This window comes from Podarcis melisellensis (assembly GCF_964234715.1).
Source record: "Podarcis melisellensis genome assembly, chromosome: 11".
Taxonomy (NCBI): domain Eukaryota; kingdom Metazoa; phylum Chordata; class Lepidosauria; order Squamata; family Lacertidae; genus Podarcis; species Podarcis melisellensis.
The window spans coordinates 37,630,134-37,649,919 of NC_138543.1; the positions used below are offsets into that span (position 1 = coordinate 37,630,134).

At 39.3% G+C, this 19,786-nt stretch overlaps 1 protein-coding gene across 4 annotated transcripts; it reads right to left on the bottom strand.

Annotated features, from left to right (window-relative positions):
- Positions 1–1,180: 1,180 nt before the first annotated feature.
- TRAPPC13 (trafficking protein particle complex subunit 13) lies at positions 1,181–19,771 on the bottom strand. Of its 4 annotated transcripts, none has more exons than XM_081929431.1 (13): positions 19,527–19,771; positions 14,680–14,748; positions 13,533–13,632; positions 13,275–13,359; positions 12,698–12,825; positions 12,215–12,287; positions 10,435–10,479; positions 8,526–8,543; positions 4,768–4,901; positions 3,732–3,930; positions 2,410–2,510; positions 1,612–1,759; positions 1,181–1,292 (listed from the first exon to the last, which is right to left on the bottom strand). In XM_081929431.1, exons 1-13 carry the CDS (start codon positions 19,570–19,572, stop codon positions 1,188–1,190), a joined length of 1,251 nt encoding a protein of 416 aa, XP_081785557.1. In that variant the 5' UTR covers positions 19,573–19,771; the 3' UTR covers positions 1,181–1,187. The 4 variants fall into 4 exon arrangements, with proteins under 4 accessions (XP_081785557.1, XP_081785556.1, XP_081785559.1 ...); XM_081929430.1 differs by having other exon boundaries at positions 1,612–1,762; XM_081929433.1 differs by lacking the exon at positions 8,526–8,543.
- Between the last annotated feature and the right edge of the window lie 15 nt (positions 19,772–19,786).

Sequence of the window (19,786 nt, forward strand, 5' to 3'; positions counted from 1 at the left end):
TAGATGTCTCCCACAAGTATCTGGTTTGGTTTTTACTGAAATAATTCAAAACAGGAGACACTCTTGACTAATTGATTTGTGCATTTCCTTTTGCACTCATAGTCTTTATGGACCCAGAGTCTGGTTGCAGCAGTGTAAAAATACAATATTAAAAGCAGTTAAAACCATTTACAATCAAAAGAATCGGGCAGATGTCAATGGCCAGGTAAAGAGGTACCTTTACAGCATGTGATGAACACTATACAATGAAGGTATCAGCCGTACTCTTTCCAGTTTCTGTCTGAATCTGAGCTATTTCATCCCTACAGTGCCTTGCAAAGTAGTTGCAGCAACCTTCAAACTGTACACAGCCTCCAAAGTTCAAAGACAGCGTGCTTCTAAGTACAGGTACTAGTTGCTAGGGAGCAATAGCTCCAGAGAACTCTTGCCTCCAAGTGCCACTAGCACACTTTCCAGGGACAGCTGGTTGTTTACTGTGAATAGAATGCTGGATTACATCAGGAATGGGGAACATGGGACCTGCTATATGTTGTTGGTCAGCCCAGCTAGCATAGCTGTTGGTTGGTGATGATGGGAGTTGTAGTCCAGCAACAAGGTTCCCCATCCCTGGACCAGATGGGTGTTCGGTTTGAATGGCTCTTATGATCCAAATGGCGCTTCACCGACTCTGTACTCAGATCACTCTGGTTTCCCACACCTCTTTATTATATGGTGAATTAAACCCCTAATATATGACCACCAAAAGCATTTGTAAAATATGCTGTATTTCTCGATGTAGAGAATCCTGTTTTAATGTAGGGTGCGAGATTGGGAATTAGCCACTGCTTTTCCTATGAACATCAGCGTGCATGAAATAGTTTGCAACCTTCCTCAATACAGCTTAAGAGTCATTTATCCAGATACTACATGTCATGTTGCAAGTATCATTAAATGAGTTATGCAAGTAATAATTAGGGCAGCTGCATCATTGGACTCAGGGCTTTATTTCCAAATAGTTTAAAATACATACGGTTGGCTCTTCACACATAAACTGTTTTTTAAAAACATTCCAAAGATGGCAGATTGAATTGCAAAGGGGCAGTTAAATAAAGAAATTCTTTTTTGGATTGCAGATGGTTGTACTAAATTGCCAGAGGGTTGGGTCCAAAAACCAAAATAGGAAATATTAAAACAAAAAGGGTTCACTTTCAGTTTTCTTTTATTTTGGAAGAAACTACACAGACTTGTGCAATATCATCATACTCATATGTTCTCTTCAGAAAGGTGTCTGTTAATCTCAAGCCAGAGACAGTCTAAAATGAAAGGGGGAGAAAAAAGGATTGACACTGTGAAATGGAACAGGCTTCTGAACTGGTCGTAAGAGCCCTATAACTTAACAGTATCACCTTATATAGGTTATAAGGACCCCATGCTGCCATTCTTCGAAAGATATTCCAGGGCAATTAGATTTTTCAGTTTCCCTCCATGGGTGGAGAAGGTTGCCTGCCCTTGAAAGGACAGGGAACAGAGGAAAGGAAAACACACCCCAGCCTTTTGCCCTACAGACACAAGTCCAACAGCTACTCCCTCCAACCCCATGTAGGATTGCAATGCCCAAGCGGGAGATCTTACCTGTAGTCCCTGCACAGATGAAAGCAGCGTAAGTGTCAAGTGTAGGGATGAAGTGGGGTGCAGTTTGCCCAGCTGCCTTCCTGACACCCCACACCAGTGAATGGAATTAGTGTTGCACATTTCCAAAACCAGATCCATGGTTCTTTCACTGCTGGATGGAAAAGAATAATAAATTAACATAGATCTCAATTTGTCTAAGGGCCAGTTCACACCGGTTCATGTGTTTTTCTTTTTCTTTGCGGCCTTCTTTCTATGGTTAGAAAGAAAAGGTTTCAGGGTGATGCATACGGTGGTTAAATCATTTAATGCTTCCAACAAACCTGCGGCTTAGTAATTGCCCAGCAGGAGCCAGCATGATAATTAAAACATGTATTTCTTTTAAATTCTGATTATTCAAATGGTTTAAAAATGAAGTCCTTATGTAATACAAATACACACATCTTTTTCAGCACATTGGACCAACTAGGTCACTGCCTCTCTTTCCTCTCCGTCAATAAAAACCACAAATATTTTTGGAAATTCTAAAATCTACTTTGTCCACTGTATCTCAGCAAGTGAGGGGCAGAATTATATATATCTAGGAATGTTCATTTAAAAAACAAACCATTTTCATCACCTTAAAAATAATTATATATTCCTGCAGTAAGGAAAACCTTGAATGCAAACAGTATTTTAATACATCTAAAACATTGGGTGAATTATCTCTACAAAACTTACCCCTTTGACTGGAAACGGTAAGCAGTTCAAAATACAATTCTTAAAAAATAGAGATGGCAGGAGGGGAAGTAATTTCATTACCTGCAGTTTGTTATTTTACATGTAATATCAAACGGTTCTTCCAGGTTTACAGTGTCCGGAATTGTCTCCAATGAAACCCTGACATCACCATAACCTGGAGCCTAAGAAAGCATTAAAAGTTTAGCAAGGTACACCCACACCGAGAGCAAGAGGGGGGGGGGGAGAGAGACTAGACAAGCAGTAGTACTAGAGTGGGAATGGCCATTGTGGTCCCCTTCCGATGGGTTCCACTTTCTACCATCCTCAGCTATGGACTATTGCGGCTAGGACTGATGGAAGTTATAATTCATAGGAATATCACAAGTGTATCGTAGGATGACATTCTGGAGAAGTATATGTAACATTACAAATTTCATGTTTATGCTGATGTACTTGGGAGTCCTCATTTGGATTTTTATGAACGGGAGCAACCTCAAACATCTTCAGAAAGCAAACATAAAAACAAAGATTTACAGTACAATTCTGGATAGCATTTAAGTGCATTAATTTCAACAGGTCTACTCTTGAGTAAAACCTCTACAGCCTTTTCTCCTTATGAGTGCACAAGCCGCTGCTTTCAAGAAGCATTCTATTTAACCATATGTTGACATTTAATTAAACAGGTTTTAGACCACTTTTTAGGCAGAGTTGCTTGGCAAAGCAGTTTACAACCACAGACGAACATTAATCCACAGCATTCAGTAGTAAAACAAGTTATGGCAGTCTCATCCCAGGAACATACAAGCCAGCGTAACAACAAAATAAGCCATCTAGTTCTCAAAGAGCAGCTTGAAAGAGGGAGCTGCCTTGGAATGAGTCAGGACATTGGTCAATCTAGTGCAGGATTGTCAACACTGACCAAAAGCAATTTTCAGATGGGACGTTCACAGCTGTGCCTAGTGATGTCTGGGACCTTCTGCATGCAAAGCAGATGCTCTGTCACTGAGCTATGGTCATTCCCCAAATAATTAGCATTGGCCCCAAAGACCCCGATGAAAAAAATTGATGTAAACAAGGCATGTTTACAGCTAGCAAGGTAAGGAAATATACCTGATCTCACTTGGAATCAAATTCCGTATTTGGGGTGGGGACCACTGAAAAGAATCTGTTCCATGTTCCAGCAAAAGTGCTGTATATATATTTCTAGTCTTATAAATTGTAATATTAATGAGAACTTGAGAAGAATCCTGATGGATCACATCAAGGTCTATTTACTCCAATATTGTTTTTACAGTTTCTAAATTTTCCTCCCAGCACCTGATATTCAGAGGCAAGCTGTATCTGCACAGGCTCTTCACTATTTCCCTTCTGTCTTTAAAGAGAATCTTCTGAAAAATACTTACCATTCGTTGGAGCTGACTGGTTTGCAACCTTCCCCTTTCGCCCAAGTTCGTCTTCCATACTATATCAAGCTTTCCAATGACTGTCACACCTTTAATAACACCAGCTTTCTCTGCAAACTCTTGCTTTGGTTTAAGACAGTAAAGATACTGTCGAGTATCCATGGGTTGCAGATACGTTCTTGAACCAAATGTTGACACACTGGAAGAGAAGGGGCAGGTTTACCTTAGCTTGTACCTCAAAATTGGACTTTCCGACAAAAATCCAGTGAATTGGCTTTCAGATTCAATTTTGGGTTGCCTTTTCAGTTAAGAAAGAAAGTAGCCTGCCTCCAGAAGTTTTAAGGAAATCAGGCTTAGCAGAGAGAAAAAATTAAAAGACAAGCAAGATGGCAAGATGTTTCTGCAAAAGTTTGGAAGGGAGGAATATAGGAATTGGGGGGGGGGGGCTCAAACTGGCTAGACCACCTATTTGCTATGCTACACTGGACTATATTCTACAGTAATCTTTCGATACAAATGGTGGTGATGGTTAAGAGAGTTCATAGAAAATGAATTGAGGTATATGCCAATGTTTTAAATTAAAAGCAAAAGTAGCAAGGTCATCAAGATACCACAGTAAGCAGTATGACACAAAATTGTACAGTCGTACCTGTATAATAAATAAACCTGTATAACAGAATCTGTTCTGCAAGTCTGTTCAACTTCTGAAAACATTCGAAAACCAAGGTGAGGCTTCCTGCAGGAGCTTCCTGCACTCAATTGGAAGCCGCAGAAGCCGTGTCGGACATTCAGCTTCCCAAAAAAGTTGCAAACCAGAACACGTATTTCCGGGTTTGAGAGCCAAGACGTTCGAGTCACAAGGCGTTCAAGAACCAAGGTACGACTGTACTCTGGGCCCATAATACAAGGAACCACAGCAAAGAGCGTCCATTTGCAAGAACAGCTTCATCAGCACACGTATAGCTTCAGTTATTGATACATGAAGATACAAGCACCATGATGCGTGACTGTATGAAGAAGCAAATAAGGCCCTTACCTGTCCTCACCTTGGTTGACTGCATTTAATTCTGCTACGTTGTACATAATAGAAGGTTCCAGTGACACCTTCTCCATGAACATTGGAGAGGTGGTGATATTCTGAATCTGAGCTTCCAAAAATACTTCATCAGTCTAAAAGAGCAGAGAAAACGCCTAAATAAAAAAATAATCTCAACTGACAAAATGCTCCAGCATCTCAAGTGTTTGAAAAACATTAAACCACAAACGCAGTTAGTTCATGCCTGAAAATCAAAAGTAACAGTCATTAAATGCGAGAAAAGTCTTTATCCCAACAGAGAGCAGTAGAAGCAAAAATGTTAGTCAACTGGAATAGTGCTGAACAATGGATTTAGGAAAACTTTGTCGTATTTTCCTATTCTAAGGTAGTGTCTATATGGCCTAAATGGGACTTGCAAGCTGAGCTCCAACGGTCCACATCAATTCAGATTTTCTTTTAAAAGGAAAGAAATAACACTTTATAAATGTAAAATGAGTGCAATGCACAACAGACACATGCCATGCCAGATTAATGATGCACCAGGCTGCATACAAAGAAAATATTGTTAATAGGTTTTTTTTTAAGTGTATGAACTGTTACAGGGGTTTAGAGGCATGCTACACAAACTGTTCACATTGACCTAAGAACTGTTCTAGTCTCTGCTATAAACTTTCATAATGGCACAGAGCTTAATATTCTACTACCCCAACAACCTTATTCCTGGTTCTAAGACACCTAGTGTCTTTCCCATCTCAATAATTAAAGAACTTGATGCAATTATCAACTGCATGTCCCTTGACCGGGGACATGGTACAAATGTGATCTGCTTAAATGTCTCTGCAAGATCTCAGTCCTGCAAAGCAGTGTGACGTATCTGGCAGTTCAAAGCTGCAATCAAAACCTGCTGACAATCAAAGGGATGCCTGCAGGGGAGGAACGATGGGAGCCAAAGGCTCCAACATCATATCTGATTACAGGCATGTGGAGGCTCTGTGTAAAATGGAAAATCCCATCAAGAAAAAGGGGCATACTTGGTTTTTGTAACTGAAAACAGGATAGCCCCATACCTATTTTCCACTGTTTATCAAAAGTTGAGTTGGAACTGGATGTTGACTGGTGGTGGCAAACTGTAAAACAATTCCAGCCTCTCACATTCGATGTTGTTTGGAGGGCCATCAAAAGATAATGGGTGGGTCAGACATTAGCTTAGTTTTACAAGGTGGAGAAAGCCTCAGCCTCACATACTACTCCTTCCCTCTCCAGCAGGTTTCATTTCTGTTTTTGCAAACCTGGACCAAAGGTCGTTGATTCTAACTATAGTTCGTGAAAGAAAGCCACAATTTGTGAAGCTGGCTCATTTCAAACCACTGTAAGTTTAGCCACAGTTTAGAATATTGTCTGATTCTTAAACAGTGGTTAATCTAAAACAGAATACTCCCTTTCAGGCTCTTTGCTGGGAGATCAGCAAACTTTTAGGTAAATTACCTATTAGACAAAATTCCTGGAGTCTCTTTGGCAGCGGCAAAATTCCTATCAGTGGCTGAGAAGACCAGAAAGCAACAGGTGAATAAAGGTTTGATCTTTATTGTCCTAGAAATTGTCTTTCTGAGGTTATCATGTTATGCTGATGTCACCTAACACTATTAGATCTGTACTTTTGGTTAATTTTGGCCTATTATCTGTATTTAAAAAAAAGGTAGTGCATGTTGTAAAATAGAAGCAGCAGCTTCTGGTCTTCTTAGATTAGAGGGAGGAGAGTATTATGTATTCAAGCAAAACACCAATGACAAATAAAATTCAGTTATCTTGCTATTAATTTTTTAAAAAAACCTTAAGTACTGGTACTATTGTGTCTTCTAGCACTAGGGATTTAATATTTTTCTACTCTTCTGAAAGAATATCCCATAAATCCATTGCTTACATCTTGTGTTTTCCAAATTTCCCATCAGTGTCTTTTAAAACAGCAACCACCAGAAATTTAGCAAGAGCCAAGTTGGGGGAAGAAAACAAAACCAAGCAGCATAATGAAAAAGCAAGGTAGCTTACAGTGACGCAGGGGTTGATTAGTCTTACTCTCATGATTAGTCTCAATAGCATGATTCGTTCAGAGCACTTCACAGCAAATTTCCTGGATTATTATAGCACACACATTAAGATTTGAACTGCAATTACACCGTTAGAATCATTGCCACATGCATTCATAAATTTGAAGAGAGTTTTAATAAACATATAAAGAAAGATGTGAAATATCTTGTCTCTCTCATCCCATCCAGTGTCTTCACAAAAACAGCAGATAACAGAAATGTTGCCATGATTTAATATGAAACAAGCCTACATGCAAGGCTCTGTGTACTTTTATACCACCAAACACAAGAAACACTACCAGGTAAAGACCACTATTCCAAATAGTGAAAAATATATAAATTACGTAAGGAAATTTGTACAACACATTAGAAGGAAAATAGGCACTAGCAGAATTTTGTGAACTGCTATACTAGTCAATTAAATGATTTTTTTTTAATTGCTTTTGAGGGCCAAACCCTCAAGAATGGTCTTTCCACATATAAACCTACTTGGGACTCTTAAGATAACCCAAGGTCCTTCTCTGTGTGCTCCCATTTAAGAGATGCTAAGATGGTAGCAATGAGATAACAGGTCTTTCCAATGGTAGCCACCAGCTTGTGCAACACTCTCCCCAAGGAAGCTTGCATTTGATCTAGTAGGCTCTTCACACGTCATTGGAGGAGAGAAGATATTCTTGTTTACAATAGACTATTGGTGGATGTACATAGCTAGCATGCAGTGTTGCCCTAATGGATACATTTGCTATGTATTTTATTTTGCTTTGGCTATAAGTAAACTTGAGACTTCCTTAGATGTGGAAGTGATGAACAAATCTAATACTAGGCTTGTGTAAGAGATTTTATAGCCACTGAATTTCATTTCACTTGTTCACATGACATTCTAGCCTGTACTGTAAAAGCCCTTCTGGGAATGAAAAATATTTCTGCATGCAGAAGGATAGATTGGCCTCCAACCCAATACTTTCAATTTAATGCAATTTCTTATACAACTTTAATTTTCTTTTTGCATAACTCATTCTGGCTTTGTGAATCATCAGACAGGCCCAGAACTATTCCAGACCATGACACCCCACTCTAGTCACTCATGACAAATCACACTTTCAGCATCAGAGACAACAGACCTCTGAATATGAGTTGCTGAGGTTCACAGCTGGGAAAGTACTATCATGTTAATGTCCTACTTGGGGGCTTTTCATAGGCATCTGGCTGGGGACTAAGAGAACAGAACGCTGAACTTTGGTCTGGTCCAGCAGAGCTGTTCTTATGTAAATAAATAAAACAAATGTTTCACAAGATTTGCAGAAAACTGAATTTTTGCCCAATGAAACATGTTGTGCTCCCAACAGAAATTGCAACAAAAATAGCCCAGCCCATGTGCTTTTGTAGCCTCAACAGTATGCCTCTAGGAATATCATTGTTGCTTTGTGGTCAACAATTAATTTCCTAGTCACAGTAGTTTACTGAAATATGTATTCAGTACAGAAGTCTGAACTCCAAAATACTTTTAAACAATGGATGCAAGGAGAGAGCTAGTATGGGGAGAAAGGGGAAACAAGCCAATATCTATGTGTACAAACATTGCTTTTCCATTATGTTTTCCAAATAATGTTAGTAACAGGCAGAAAGACAAACAGAAGACAAGCATACATATTTATAAATAATAAATAAAATTACCACAGAACTGAGGTCACTCTAATGGGAAAATAAAAAAGAAAACATTAGAGAAATTAGGGTTAAATGTTAAAGAAAAAAAGGAGGACAACTAAGTTTCAAATAAAATGCACCTTTCTGCATTTTTTTTGGTACTTTCTAAACAAGACAGCATTAGTAAGAGAGAAATGTAAACTGGCAATAAAAATGAAAGGCTCACTACTAAGAAATCTTATTTCGAAATAAGACCATGTCAGCATATGGTATAATGAAGAAATAAATTATGTGAAATGGCAAACACAGGGAGTGCACAATGAACACAATGGTAAACCAGTACATGCTCACAGAAGAAGTCCATTACTTGGCTGAATACTTCCATATGGGGGAAAAACTGAGGACCCGTTAATCTTACAAATATTCTATTACTGCACAATGTCTTAAATATGGGAAGGAAACCTGTTTACTGATGACTCTCGGGTTTTAAATTGAGCCAGTCTGCATATTAACTGCATGTATTTATACATCATCCTATAACAAAAGCTCCCATTGTAATTAATAAGCTACAAGAAAATTGAAAGCACCATTGGAAAAGGACAAGTGCTAAATGCACCTCCCAATGAATTGCCTTTCTTCAAAAGCTTAATTCGGTACCATAACAACCTTTACATTTTTCAATCCCCCCACCCCCTTTATACTAGGTATCTTTAAATATTGTTTGGCCAACAACTCAGGGAATTACCAATCCCATCACGGGCACAAGTGCACTTGAAGAGCATCTCTGTCAGAGGCACTGTGCCTTTAAGACCCAAAGGTCTTTCTATAATTCATCAAGTTGCACCTATGTTAGGATGGAGATGCAGTGATGAGGAAATCCGCACTCACTGCATTACTGTCACACAGACCTGACAAGTAATTCTACTCTGGCATATCACCTAGTATTAGTTTACTTAACATCAATAATGTCCGTTTTTAAATAAGGTAGCTGCCTTTTTTGACTAAATCTGAACCACAAGTTTATCCAGTTGATAATGAAACAAATGTTTTTAAAATGGATTATAACTAAATATGCAGCCACATTTTCCCCAAATGGTGATGGCAATGACAAATGGATAGATTAAAGTGAGGAGGAGAGCAAGGTGTAGATTTGTACTCACCTGTTTTCCTCACCCTCGGCCAGGAAAGAGGGCAAGATCATTATATTTTTCCAAAGATGTAATAGCTAGGCAGCCATTTTCTATAGCTGGCATAAAGAAATTTTATGCCAGAATCATAGAACTGTAGAGTTGGGCGGGAAACTGAGGGTTACCCAGTTCAACTCCCTGCAATGCAGGAATCTCAACTAAAGCATCCCTGACAGAGGGCCGTCCAAGCTCTGCTTTAAAACCTCCAAGGAAGGAGAGTCCACCACTTTCTGATGGACTCTGTTCCACTGTTAGCATGCCCTTTGGGGTATTTTGTAGTTTCTTAGTAGCTTTTAACATACAACTTGGTTTATTATTTTTAAAAAAATAAAATACTGTAAGTACAGTTAAACAAATTCACTCCTTCACCTAGTTTTCAAACAATCTTTTCAGCTCTATTTTCCTAAGTTTATCTCCTCAGATTTTTGTCTTTTTCTATTTTGTGGCTATTCCAGCTAATAAAAAGTGCGTAAGTTCAAACTGCCAACACCTGCCAATTCTAAAAGACAAAAGATTAATATTATGTAGAAAGGAATAATTTAAAAATGCTTTGCCAGGTGAGAAAGTTCTGTTTATTTGTCTGGGTTTAACAGAACAGATAATGAAATGGGCCTATTATATCTCAAATGGGAGATCTAGATCTATAATCCTGAAAAAGAATCACCATTTTAATTCCCAATATAACAAGTTTTCACTAAGAGCCTGTTCAGAATTTTGGACACCAAGCACTAAATACAATATTCTGCATTTACCTCAGCATTGTAGAACTTTGTTTTCACATCTAGCGGTTTGAGGACCTGTTTGAAAAAAGAATAAATACTAAAGGGAGATTTATCAAACTCCTTCATCAACACTAAGTACTACCTGTTTCTGAGTAATTCAAAAGTAAAGTTATTAACTTGCGTCCATATAAGCAAACCCCAAAGTTTACTTCAGTGGAAGAACCCAGCTTACTCATCCCACTTTTTCTTTCCTATGTCTACAGACGCTTCCACATTTTGATCAGGTAAAAGGATTTTACAGTAGCATGGCAAAAAACCTCTCCCACAACAGTTATTTTTATACCAGAGTGTCATATAGGTCACGATCATACTCTTCAATATAATGATGCATTTCAAAATTAGCAGTTTTAATTTCCACAAGCTTTAATTAAGAAATGCTGCTTTTTCCCAGCTTCTGTTGTTGGAAGGAAGTCAGCCAGTGGCAAATCAGCTGCAAGCAATTACACTAACAATTGCTGGCTAAGCTTTCTAATTAAAGGAGCAAAGCATATCAATTATCAGGTTTTATATACGCGACAAATAAATAAAATCTTTTCATTTGCATATCAGTGATTCTGACCCTGAAATCAAGACAGACTGCAAATAGACTTAAATTATTCTTATTAAATAATTTGTCTGCATGCCACTTTAATGCAAGAGTTTCACCTTTAAATCATAGTGAAGTATATGGAAATACTTGTGCATGTTACTAAAAACAGGTGCTTTGCTCCTTCCCTGCTCCTCCCAGAAACAAGAGAGCAAGAGACGAGAGGAGCACCTGCAGTTTCAGAAGCAAGCAGTAGCACTCTGCACCTTCACCTCCGGAACCATGCTGAAATTTAGCTATGTTTTTAACAAGGGTCACCTGTGGAGTAGCTACTGTTTAACTCTACGTTTGCTACCTGCCATATCTTCACGACTTTATGATTGGGCAACTATACCTTTGACAGATGTGGAACAGGCAGAAATTCAGCAGATGCCACTACCTTCATCTCTGCAAGTTCATGCTAGGAAAACTTCATGTCTTCATTTTTTGCTCATTATGTAGCTGTTAAAAGGCACAGGAACCCCATATCCTTATGATACCTGATTCCTCTATGTACAGACACCTCACTCCTCAGAAGGTATTTTCTGTAATGCTGTTCTGGGGTTTCTACCCTAAAAGCCAAACTTCCAAATCAAAACTCTTCACTTGGTTATTTTTAAAGTTACCAGGAGAGGACCCAGATAAGGTTCCCCACTTCTAAACTCCGTGAGGTATTGGCATCCCTGCTTTCTGCAACTTTACCCATATCTACCTACTTACCTACCATCATCCATTCATTCATTCTGGATTAATTCCAATCTGTCTCTGACTTGGCTTACAGACAACTTGGTAGATGACCTATGATAAGGACTGGACTGACAGAGTATAGAATCAGTGGCTACTGTGTCTATTGACTTTCTGGGGTTCAACCTGGGAGACATGGTGCTACGATAGCTCTGGTCATTTCTAGAGGAATGGACCTAGAAGGTGCTGCTGGGGGGACTTCTGATTCACATTATGGTACTAGCCTCTCTTGCACTTCACTTCAACGCTGATGTGAACTTGTACCGACAAACCCAACATTAAAAGAAACCTTAACAACAACTGCACCACCACCACCAAATTTGTCCCAGATAAATTCTGGGGAAAGTTGCAAGCATGGGCAGCATAGAAGAGACAGAGAGATAGAAAAGGGTTAGATATCTTCATTCACAGTCAACACTGCCAGCTATGTCAGCTTAATACCTGAAATTTGAAGAACTTTCTGAAGTACATCTTCTCACCTGTCTGTGTGGTGTAGCTTACCGCACACACTAAGCTGAAAGAGACAAATGATTCAGTGGGGTTTAACTAGTTTTCAGTCTTGCTTGTGTTTCCAGGTTGGGAGGAGAATGGGGAAATGGAGCAAATGATGCAAATTTGCAATTCATCTCCTTTGGCATTTTTTTTTTACAGAATGGGAAAAACTAAATTAAGTTTACAGATGGTTTTAGACTACCAGGAACATTTCTGTTAATGCAAGGCACCATTCCCTCCGGGACCAATTGCAGCCCTCTGTGCCATATCCTATACAGTTGCAGGAGTTCCCCATAGCTTTCGAAAGGCTTTTTTGGAGTGTGGGAGACACATCAGGAAGGAGGGATTGGCAACAAGCAGGTGTCCTGCCTTTGGCAAGCTACTGTTAGATACAACCCTATGAATTGGGGGTGGAAGTATAATGTGTCTTACATGTGCGTTCCTATTTCCTTTACTTCATGGTGTATTACATCATCGATACAACAGTCTTGTTTGAGTTCTGCCACTGCAGCACTAGAGGCTGAAAGGTTTAAACGCTGCGAACTTGTCTGTAGATCAGCCTTGGAATTAAGAACAAAAAAAACTCTTCAATAAAAGAGAGGTTGGATTGTATTATTGAAAATGGTTTTTCATTGCTTTAACTGATTTTACATTCCATCTTCCCCAAGGCATTCATTAAAAATCTGGGCACTGTCCACTGAGAAGATGTGATGCCCAAGCATCCCGAAAGCTTAACATGTAATTGTAATGTTCTCTTGCACGATTGTGGTTGTACAGTAGAACTTTCCATTGGAATATACTTGGAACGGGTAAGAAAAGTGCAGAACAAACCTACTTTCACTGCCTCAAAAATATATAGCAAGCAAAAAGAATATGCCTTTACAATTTACCCTGTTACCTTTAGACACCCCCCATTGTTTTCGTTCAAAGTTTCCTTCAACTAGAAAAACGTTAAGTGATTAATTGCCTTAACAACACACTTAAAACTACTTGATAAGAACAAACATACCTTTACCAAAATATCTTTTACCACTTGGTGACTGTCATTATGTACACTGATGTAGCTGGAAAATGTCTCTCCTAAGAATATATTTCTGTTCAAGAAGGGAGGAGAAAAGAGAGCTGTTAAAACCATTGCTTTGAATAAATCTCTAAAATCTATTATACCGCTGGTATTTACAATACTGTATTAGGACAGTTCTGCACAGGACTAGAGATCATAAAACAATTATCTCAACAAATCTACACATCTATATACAATTCTTACCCAAAATTCTGAGGCAAAGTCAACATTTCCCCAAGCATTAATGTTTCTGCTCCTTTTACTGTGGAAGGATCATCTTTCATTAACTGGTTAAACAGATCTCCTGCAGTAATATAAAATTATATGTCAGGTCAACTATCTTGATATTTCTATATAAACTAATTAAATATTTTAATTGATTAGCCACTGGCTTTTAACTTATTTTAATATATTTTCATCTGAACATACAATTGAAAATAAATGTGAAGTGGCATTTGTGTTAGAAGGAAAGGACATTTAATCTTTTTGCCATACTAAATGGCAGAGTTCTAAACAAGCAACTCTAAGCAGTTTTGTAATATGTATAAATAGCGGTTTAAACAGACTTTTTGTAGTTCCGTGAATTTTATTGTTTCTTTAAAAAAAAAACCAATAAAAACCTTCAACAGTAATTTATCGGCTATCTTTGGAAGGAAAAGCGACCCAGAAACTTCTTGGCAAACATTGGCTCCAGTTCTCATGAATTCTTGCAAGACCTGCTAGCTGAGATCTTCTGATTTTTGTTGTTGTTTTGAAAGGCTATCATTTCATGTCTCAGTTCTATGGGGGGTTACAGGGAAAGCATTCCATGTGGGCATACATGGCAATAAATGAAGCAATGCCAAATAAAGGAAAATAAATTTTAAGTTTCTGTATTCTGGTTTGAAAAAGAAGGGATCTGAAATGTCCATGTGCTCCGCATAGTGGTGAACATCAATCATTCCACATTACTGAGTTTTTAGCTTGCTAGGACTGTACTAGCACACCCACACTCCCACTATGCTGATGACTGGGGACTTAGGATGGTGCATAAGTGTGTTCCTACTGGCCTCTGCCAATGGAGAGAAACATGCAATAACCTGTACATTGTTAGCAGAAAAGTTTCCTACAGAACCGAGGTTTCATGAAGTATCGCAATTGCACTGGTTCACACAGGCAAACTACTGGTCACAATCCCTGAGCTTTAACTTAACCACAATATTTGACACTGGTGTTGTTCAGCAACACTCCACACATTCAAGTACAGTATTTTCAGGTATACACTGGCCTAACAACAAATCTAACAGCAGTGTGCCTCTATACGTAGATCTACCAGAGTTTGAGTATTATTTAACACCATAACAAATTTTACCTGGCAAGTCTCTCTCTTCACAGGTCACAGGAATATTGGTGAACAAAGTAGGTTTGGTCAGCCTCATTACTGTGAATTTAGAAAGCAAATTCCACATTAATCACACACCTCATCACCAGGACTTCACTAGAAGCTCAACATATTTAACTTCAAAATAAGAACCATAAGACCTGTTTGGATATTACCTTGTCCCTGGAATCCTGCCCAAGTTTTATATGTTTTGTTTGTTTGTACTGAGCACAAGAAAAGGAGATGAAATTGGGCTTAATGTGAAAACAACTAGAAATGCAGGAAGTGTTCATTCACACTGATACTTGAGCAAAGACAAAAAGCATGCATATCCATTTTTTTAAAATCTCACCAATATTTAAAAAAATGTTTTATGATAATTACAAATATCATTTTAACAAAACACAATACTCATAACCACCTTGATCCTTACCCAACCATGTTGAGAGTACCATTTGTAAGCAGTTGTTTTGGTCCAAAGGACAGTTGACTCCCCCTAAGCTTTCCCATTCATTCAAATGTAGATATTAAGGCTGGACCGGGGCCTGCAAACTATCAATTTTAGACCCTCCAACTGTCCCTATTTTCCAGGGACAGTCCTGGATTTACAGAAGCTGTCCCAATTTCTGATTTGATCCCAAAATGTCCTGCTTTTCCTTAGTATGTCCCAATTTTCATTATCCAACCCCTGAAGATAGCCCTCTACAGGGAAGCTTTTTAATGTTTAAAGTTTTATTATGTTTTATATATGTTGGAAGCTGCCCAGAGTGGCTGGGGCAACCCAGTCAGATGCTCAGGTAGAAGGAGGAGGAGGAGGACATTCCTATTTTCATTGGAGAAATGTTGGAGGGTATGTGATTGCAATAGAATTTGCTTACAAATGACCATGTTTAGATGGCATACATTTTCTGAGGGCTGCTTAGAAGTCTTGCCTCTGTACAGAACATAATGGCCAATAGGACAACATTCTCCCTACTGCCGATGTGATTACAATCTATAGGAAGCAAAAATGTAGACCAAACATACAAAAAGGGAAACAAATATATCAGCATGATGGACTTCATAAAATTAAAGTTTAGAAATTAATACTCCAACACAGCAGCCTTTCTTTTTATTGTTCATTAATTTTAGGCAAATCATTCCAAACAAATGTGGAAGGTCATTTCATTCATTGCATCAGGCTTACAAGGGGCATTCATCTTACAAGGGACATCTTCTTAAGTATTCACAGACTTTTTGAGAACTTAAAACAAAGCATAAACCAGTCTTGTAGAGATCAGTTTGCTTGAGATGTCCTGCTTTTTCCTCTAATTTTCTATGACTCCATACGCTAATCAAAGTGTACACATATAGAGAACATGACTTACTATAGCCCAGAAGCATGAGTTATTTTTACGTGAGCAAAGAAATCTACAAGGAGGGCTTCTAATTTAAATAAAATGAAAAATGCCCAGGATAAGCTAATTACTCCCCTACAGCCCCCCCTCCCGCACTACCACAGATTTTTTTCAAAAACATTGTAAGGCAACAAAGTGTATTTAAAATATAACATTTCACAGAAAGTAGCAATGCCTTGTTATAAAGCTACAGACTGTGTATGATTCCATATTTGTGAACAAACAAATTTATTTTCCCCAAAAGGTTTAATTTTTCTCTAAGATTCTTGGCAACATATTCACAGTACAGTATATCACAGAAAACTGAAATCTGCCCTTCACATCTCTGGATCGTAGCATTACAAGATGGCAGTTCATTGTGTTTGATCATCTTGTTGAGCTTTACCCAAATGTCCTCCAACGTCTGACTACCAAATGTAGATGGTTCTATTATCCACTGGGCTCTATAGAATGCATGGAGTTTTAATTTGTCTAAAATACTCTGCAGTTCTCTAGATAAAGGAAGAATCTTGTCTTTGAGCTTGGTGTTGGGAAGAGACACACTCCAAGACCTTCTCAGCTTCTGCTTGCTGCTTGATGTTTGCTTTTCCAAATTGCTAAAATAGTTTCTTTCATGCTCAGCTTGCAAACACTTCCCAGCTTTTACATCAGGATCAAATTCCTTAAGCCCTGCAGTACAGTCATAAGATGGGGAGCAGCAAGCAGTTTCTATGGCTGCAATATGTTGTTTAATTTGCTCTACTTCTTCACCAGAAATAACTGGAGCGATTCTTTTAGGTTTGAGGGGAAGTTGGCGCAAGTCATTTGGAAACCAGGGTATGAAACTTGGGAGCTTCCTAACAGGAAATTCTTTCAGTGCCTCTTCTGCGATTCTTTGCAATGCTGCAGGGTCCCTTTGCCATGCTCGATAGTGCAGAATCACCTCCATGCTTGTACAACAGGAATCCACATGTTCTTATTTTAAATGTTTTTTGGACAGCAGCTTCATCACTATTGATATAATCACTTAAAAGAATCTTTTCATGCCATGTGCTGTGCAGTTCAGAAGAAAACAGGACCTAGAGCAGAAGTATTGCAAGTAATAAGACACGCTAGCAGTTTTCCCACTAAAGTTCACCATCATGTTGACGCAGTTATCGCTAGAAAATGCTGTAGTAAGTGTAATGGGCGGCAAACGTATGCAGTTGGAAACCCAAACCACAACAGCACCCCCTTGGACTTATAGTTTTTTTGTTTCTGTCAGACATCTGGGTTTGCTGCAACTGCTAATTCAAACCAGAATGCTACATAAGTTTCTCCAATATAGAAATTAAACAAGTGAGATGGCCCTACTGTAAGGGAGCTGTGATACACCACCAAATTTATGAACTTCTGTGAGTGCCAAACAACATGCTGTCTTAAACATATATCTCGGCATTGCACAACTGTTTCCTTCCAACTCTAAAGTGGCTTCCCAATTGTGGAATGCCCTCCCCTCACGGACTCAGCTGATGCCAAGGCTGATCGGTTTTATGCATCGTGTAGACATCCCTATCTGAGCAAGCATTTTGCAGGACATGTTTTCTCATCCTCGTGGTGTGATATAAATCAGATTTATTGTTGTACTGGTTTGCTTTTCAGGTTGTTTATTTTTATTGCTAAACAAATAAATAGCAGTCACAGAAGGGGGAGAATCAGGAACATGGGCTGCAGTGCATGGGGGGTTAACCCTTTTACTTCCACACTGTGGCCCTGATGACTATTTCTTCACATACTGTTTGTCACAGGCAGGAAGCTTTCATGCAGTAGTAGTAGCTGTTGCTTATGACTCCTAAGAAGAAGGAAGGATAGCAGAGTTGGAGTGTTACTATAGTAGGATAATAATTGAAAAAAGAGGAAGAGAAGCTGGGAGGACTGAAATTATTCATGTTCATGGTAACATCTGTAGTGTATGCATGCACATGGGGTCACAATTTTAGACTGGATAGTGTTCCAAGTACTGTCTATGTTATTTGTGTTGTCACAGATGAAAGTTAACCTTAGAAGCAGGAAGGCAAAAAATGTTTTAAAAGAGATTCCTGGAAGGATGCTCCAATGACAACCATTCTTCCACAAATCTGCATCTTTGGGTCCTTACTTTGAAGGTCCCCCTTTATTCTTGCTTGCTCTGCAATTCTTTAGAGCATCTACTCCACAGTGTGTATGTCCTTTCTCTATTTAGTGTTCCTTGCTGGCAACTACAGAAATATATATTGCCATGAAATGCCTTTAAAGCATTTCTGCCTACAGAAGTGTATTGGGATTGTGCTTTGTGATGCTCATACACTCCACTCCCCCATAAGGAAAATATTTCATAAGAGTTGCATTTTTCAACAACTCATTATTTGTAAGAACTTGAGGGGATACTGGGACAGGAGATAGGAAGGGTTCTAATTTCAACAACTGCTTAGGTACTGGTCCCAATCAATGCACTCTCCACACATCCTTCACAGCTTTTCTGGTACTCTTAGTGGCCATTTTTTCTCAGGAGAATGTTTCCATGTGGTAAACTCATACAACTGAGACTTCAAGGAAGCAGGTGAGAACTACCGTAGTTCCATTAATCTTGTTCTTCCATCTGAGGTTGCAGAAATGGGTTTGGTTTTTTCCTAAATAGCTTGTGTTGTGTTACAAAGAAAGGATATATATTGGAAGGATTGAAGGATTGAAGGATTTCCTCTTTAGCAGCTGATTGTATCTAAGGCTTGACAGATTTTATTTATTTTTTAGTTCAAGGAAATGTTCCATTTTCTGGGAGCTGATGAGAAGATAACAGGCACCCCCTTTTTCAAAGCTCACTCCCAGAGCAGGTGTATAATATTGCAGCCCCGCTTGCTTTAGAAATGTTTACACACCACCCATCTCTGAAAGCTTGTTCTGCAGCAACATTGTCCCTCTTGATTCATAGCTGGGCAAGCGCAAGAAAGGCCCGCCAACTGAAGATTTCGCAATGGATTTTGAGATGCAGTTCTTGCTTATACAAAACTGCACGAAACAACAACAACACCTTACCATTTCCTAGGGAAGCGATGATGTCCTTATCTTTTAAAAGAAATCTGAAAATGTTGGGAGATTCCCCGTCCTGAGTGCACACTCTGGCTTGAACCAATGAGGCTGGATCTAGGGTCACTTTCCGAGCTCTTTATTCAACAACGTGCCCTGGCAGGTGGAATAAGGAGCCGACCTTTTGAAAAGGATAGCCGACTTCTCCTGCAAATCAGCTTTGGGCCACCAACCTGCCGATCCCTCCCAGGTTTAATTGCCTCAGACCCACCCGCTTTGGTCTCCTAAAAACAGCGGCCAAGGGAGCCGCCGCAGAAAGGAAGCGGGGCTGGATTCTCCTCTCGTCCCTTGCAGGATTTGCTTTTCAGCTGCTAAGCCCCAGGCCAAATCCGAAGGAGCGGAGGAAGCGAGAGCGAGTACCTTTCAGGGCCAGGAGATGCTCCTGCTTGGGCTGGGTAACATCCATCGCCGCAGCCGCTCCGGGGCCACTTCCTCCTTTACGGAATCAGCCGAGGCCAAACTTCCTCCGGCCGTTATCAAGAGATTCTCTCCCCGGCTTTGGCCCGCTTCCTTCTCCCAGCTGTGCTCCTCGCAATGCAAGTCGCCTCCGCAATCGAGCCAGAAACTACAATCCCCAGCGTGCTCTTTGGATCGTCCGTATCTCCATAGGCTTGCTATTA

What these genes read in the sequence shown, in the direction of transcription:
- TRAPPC13 (XM_081929430.1), bottom strand. Translation starts at nt 19,572, where the DNA reads ATGGATGTTACCCAGCCCAAGCAGGAGCATCTCCTGGCCCTGAAAG. An exon ending in GAAAGTTCTTCAAATTTCAG is followed by an intron (nt 10,480 to 12,214) that starts GTATTAAGCTGA and finishes TTTTTCAAACAG; the next exon opens with GTCCTCAAACCGCTAGATGT. An exon ending in CATCTGTGCAGGGACTACAG is followed by an intron (nt 1,293 to 1,611) that starts GTAAGATCTCCC and finishes CTTTCATTTTAG; the next exon opens with ACTGTCTCTGGCTTGAGATT.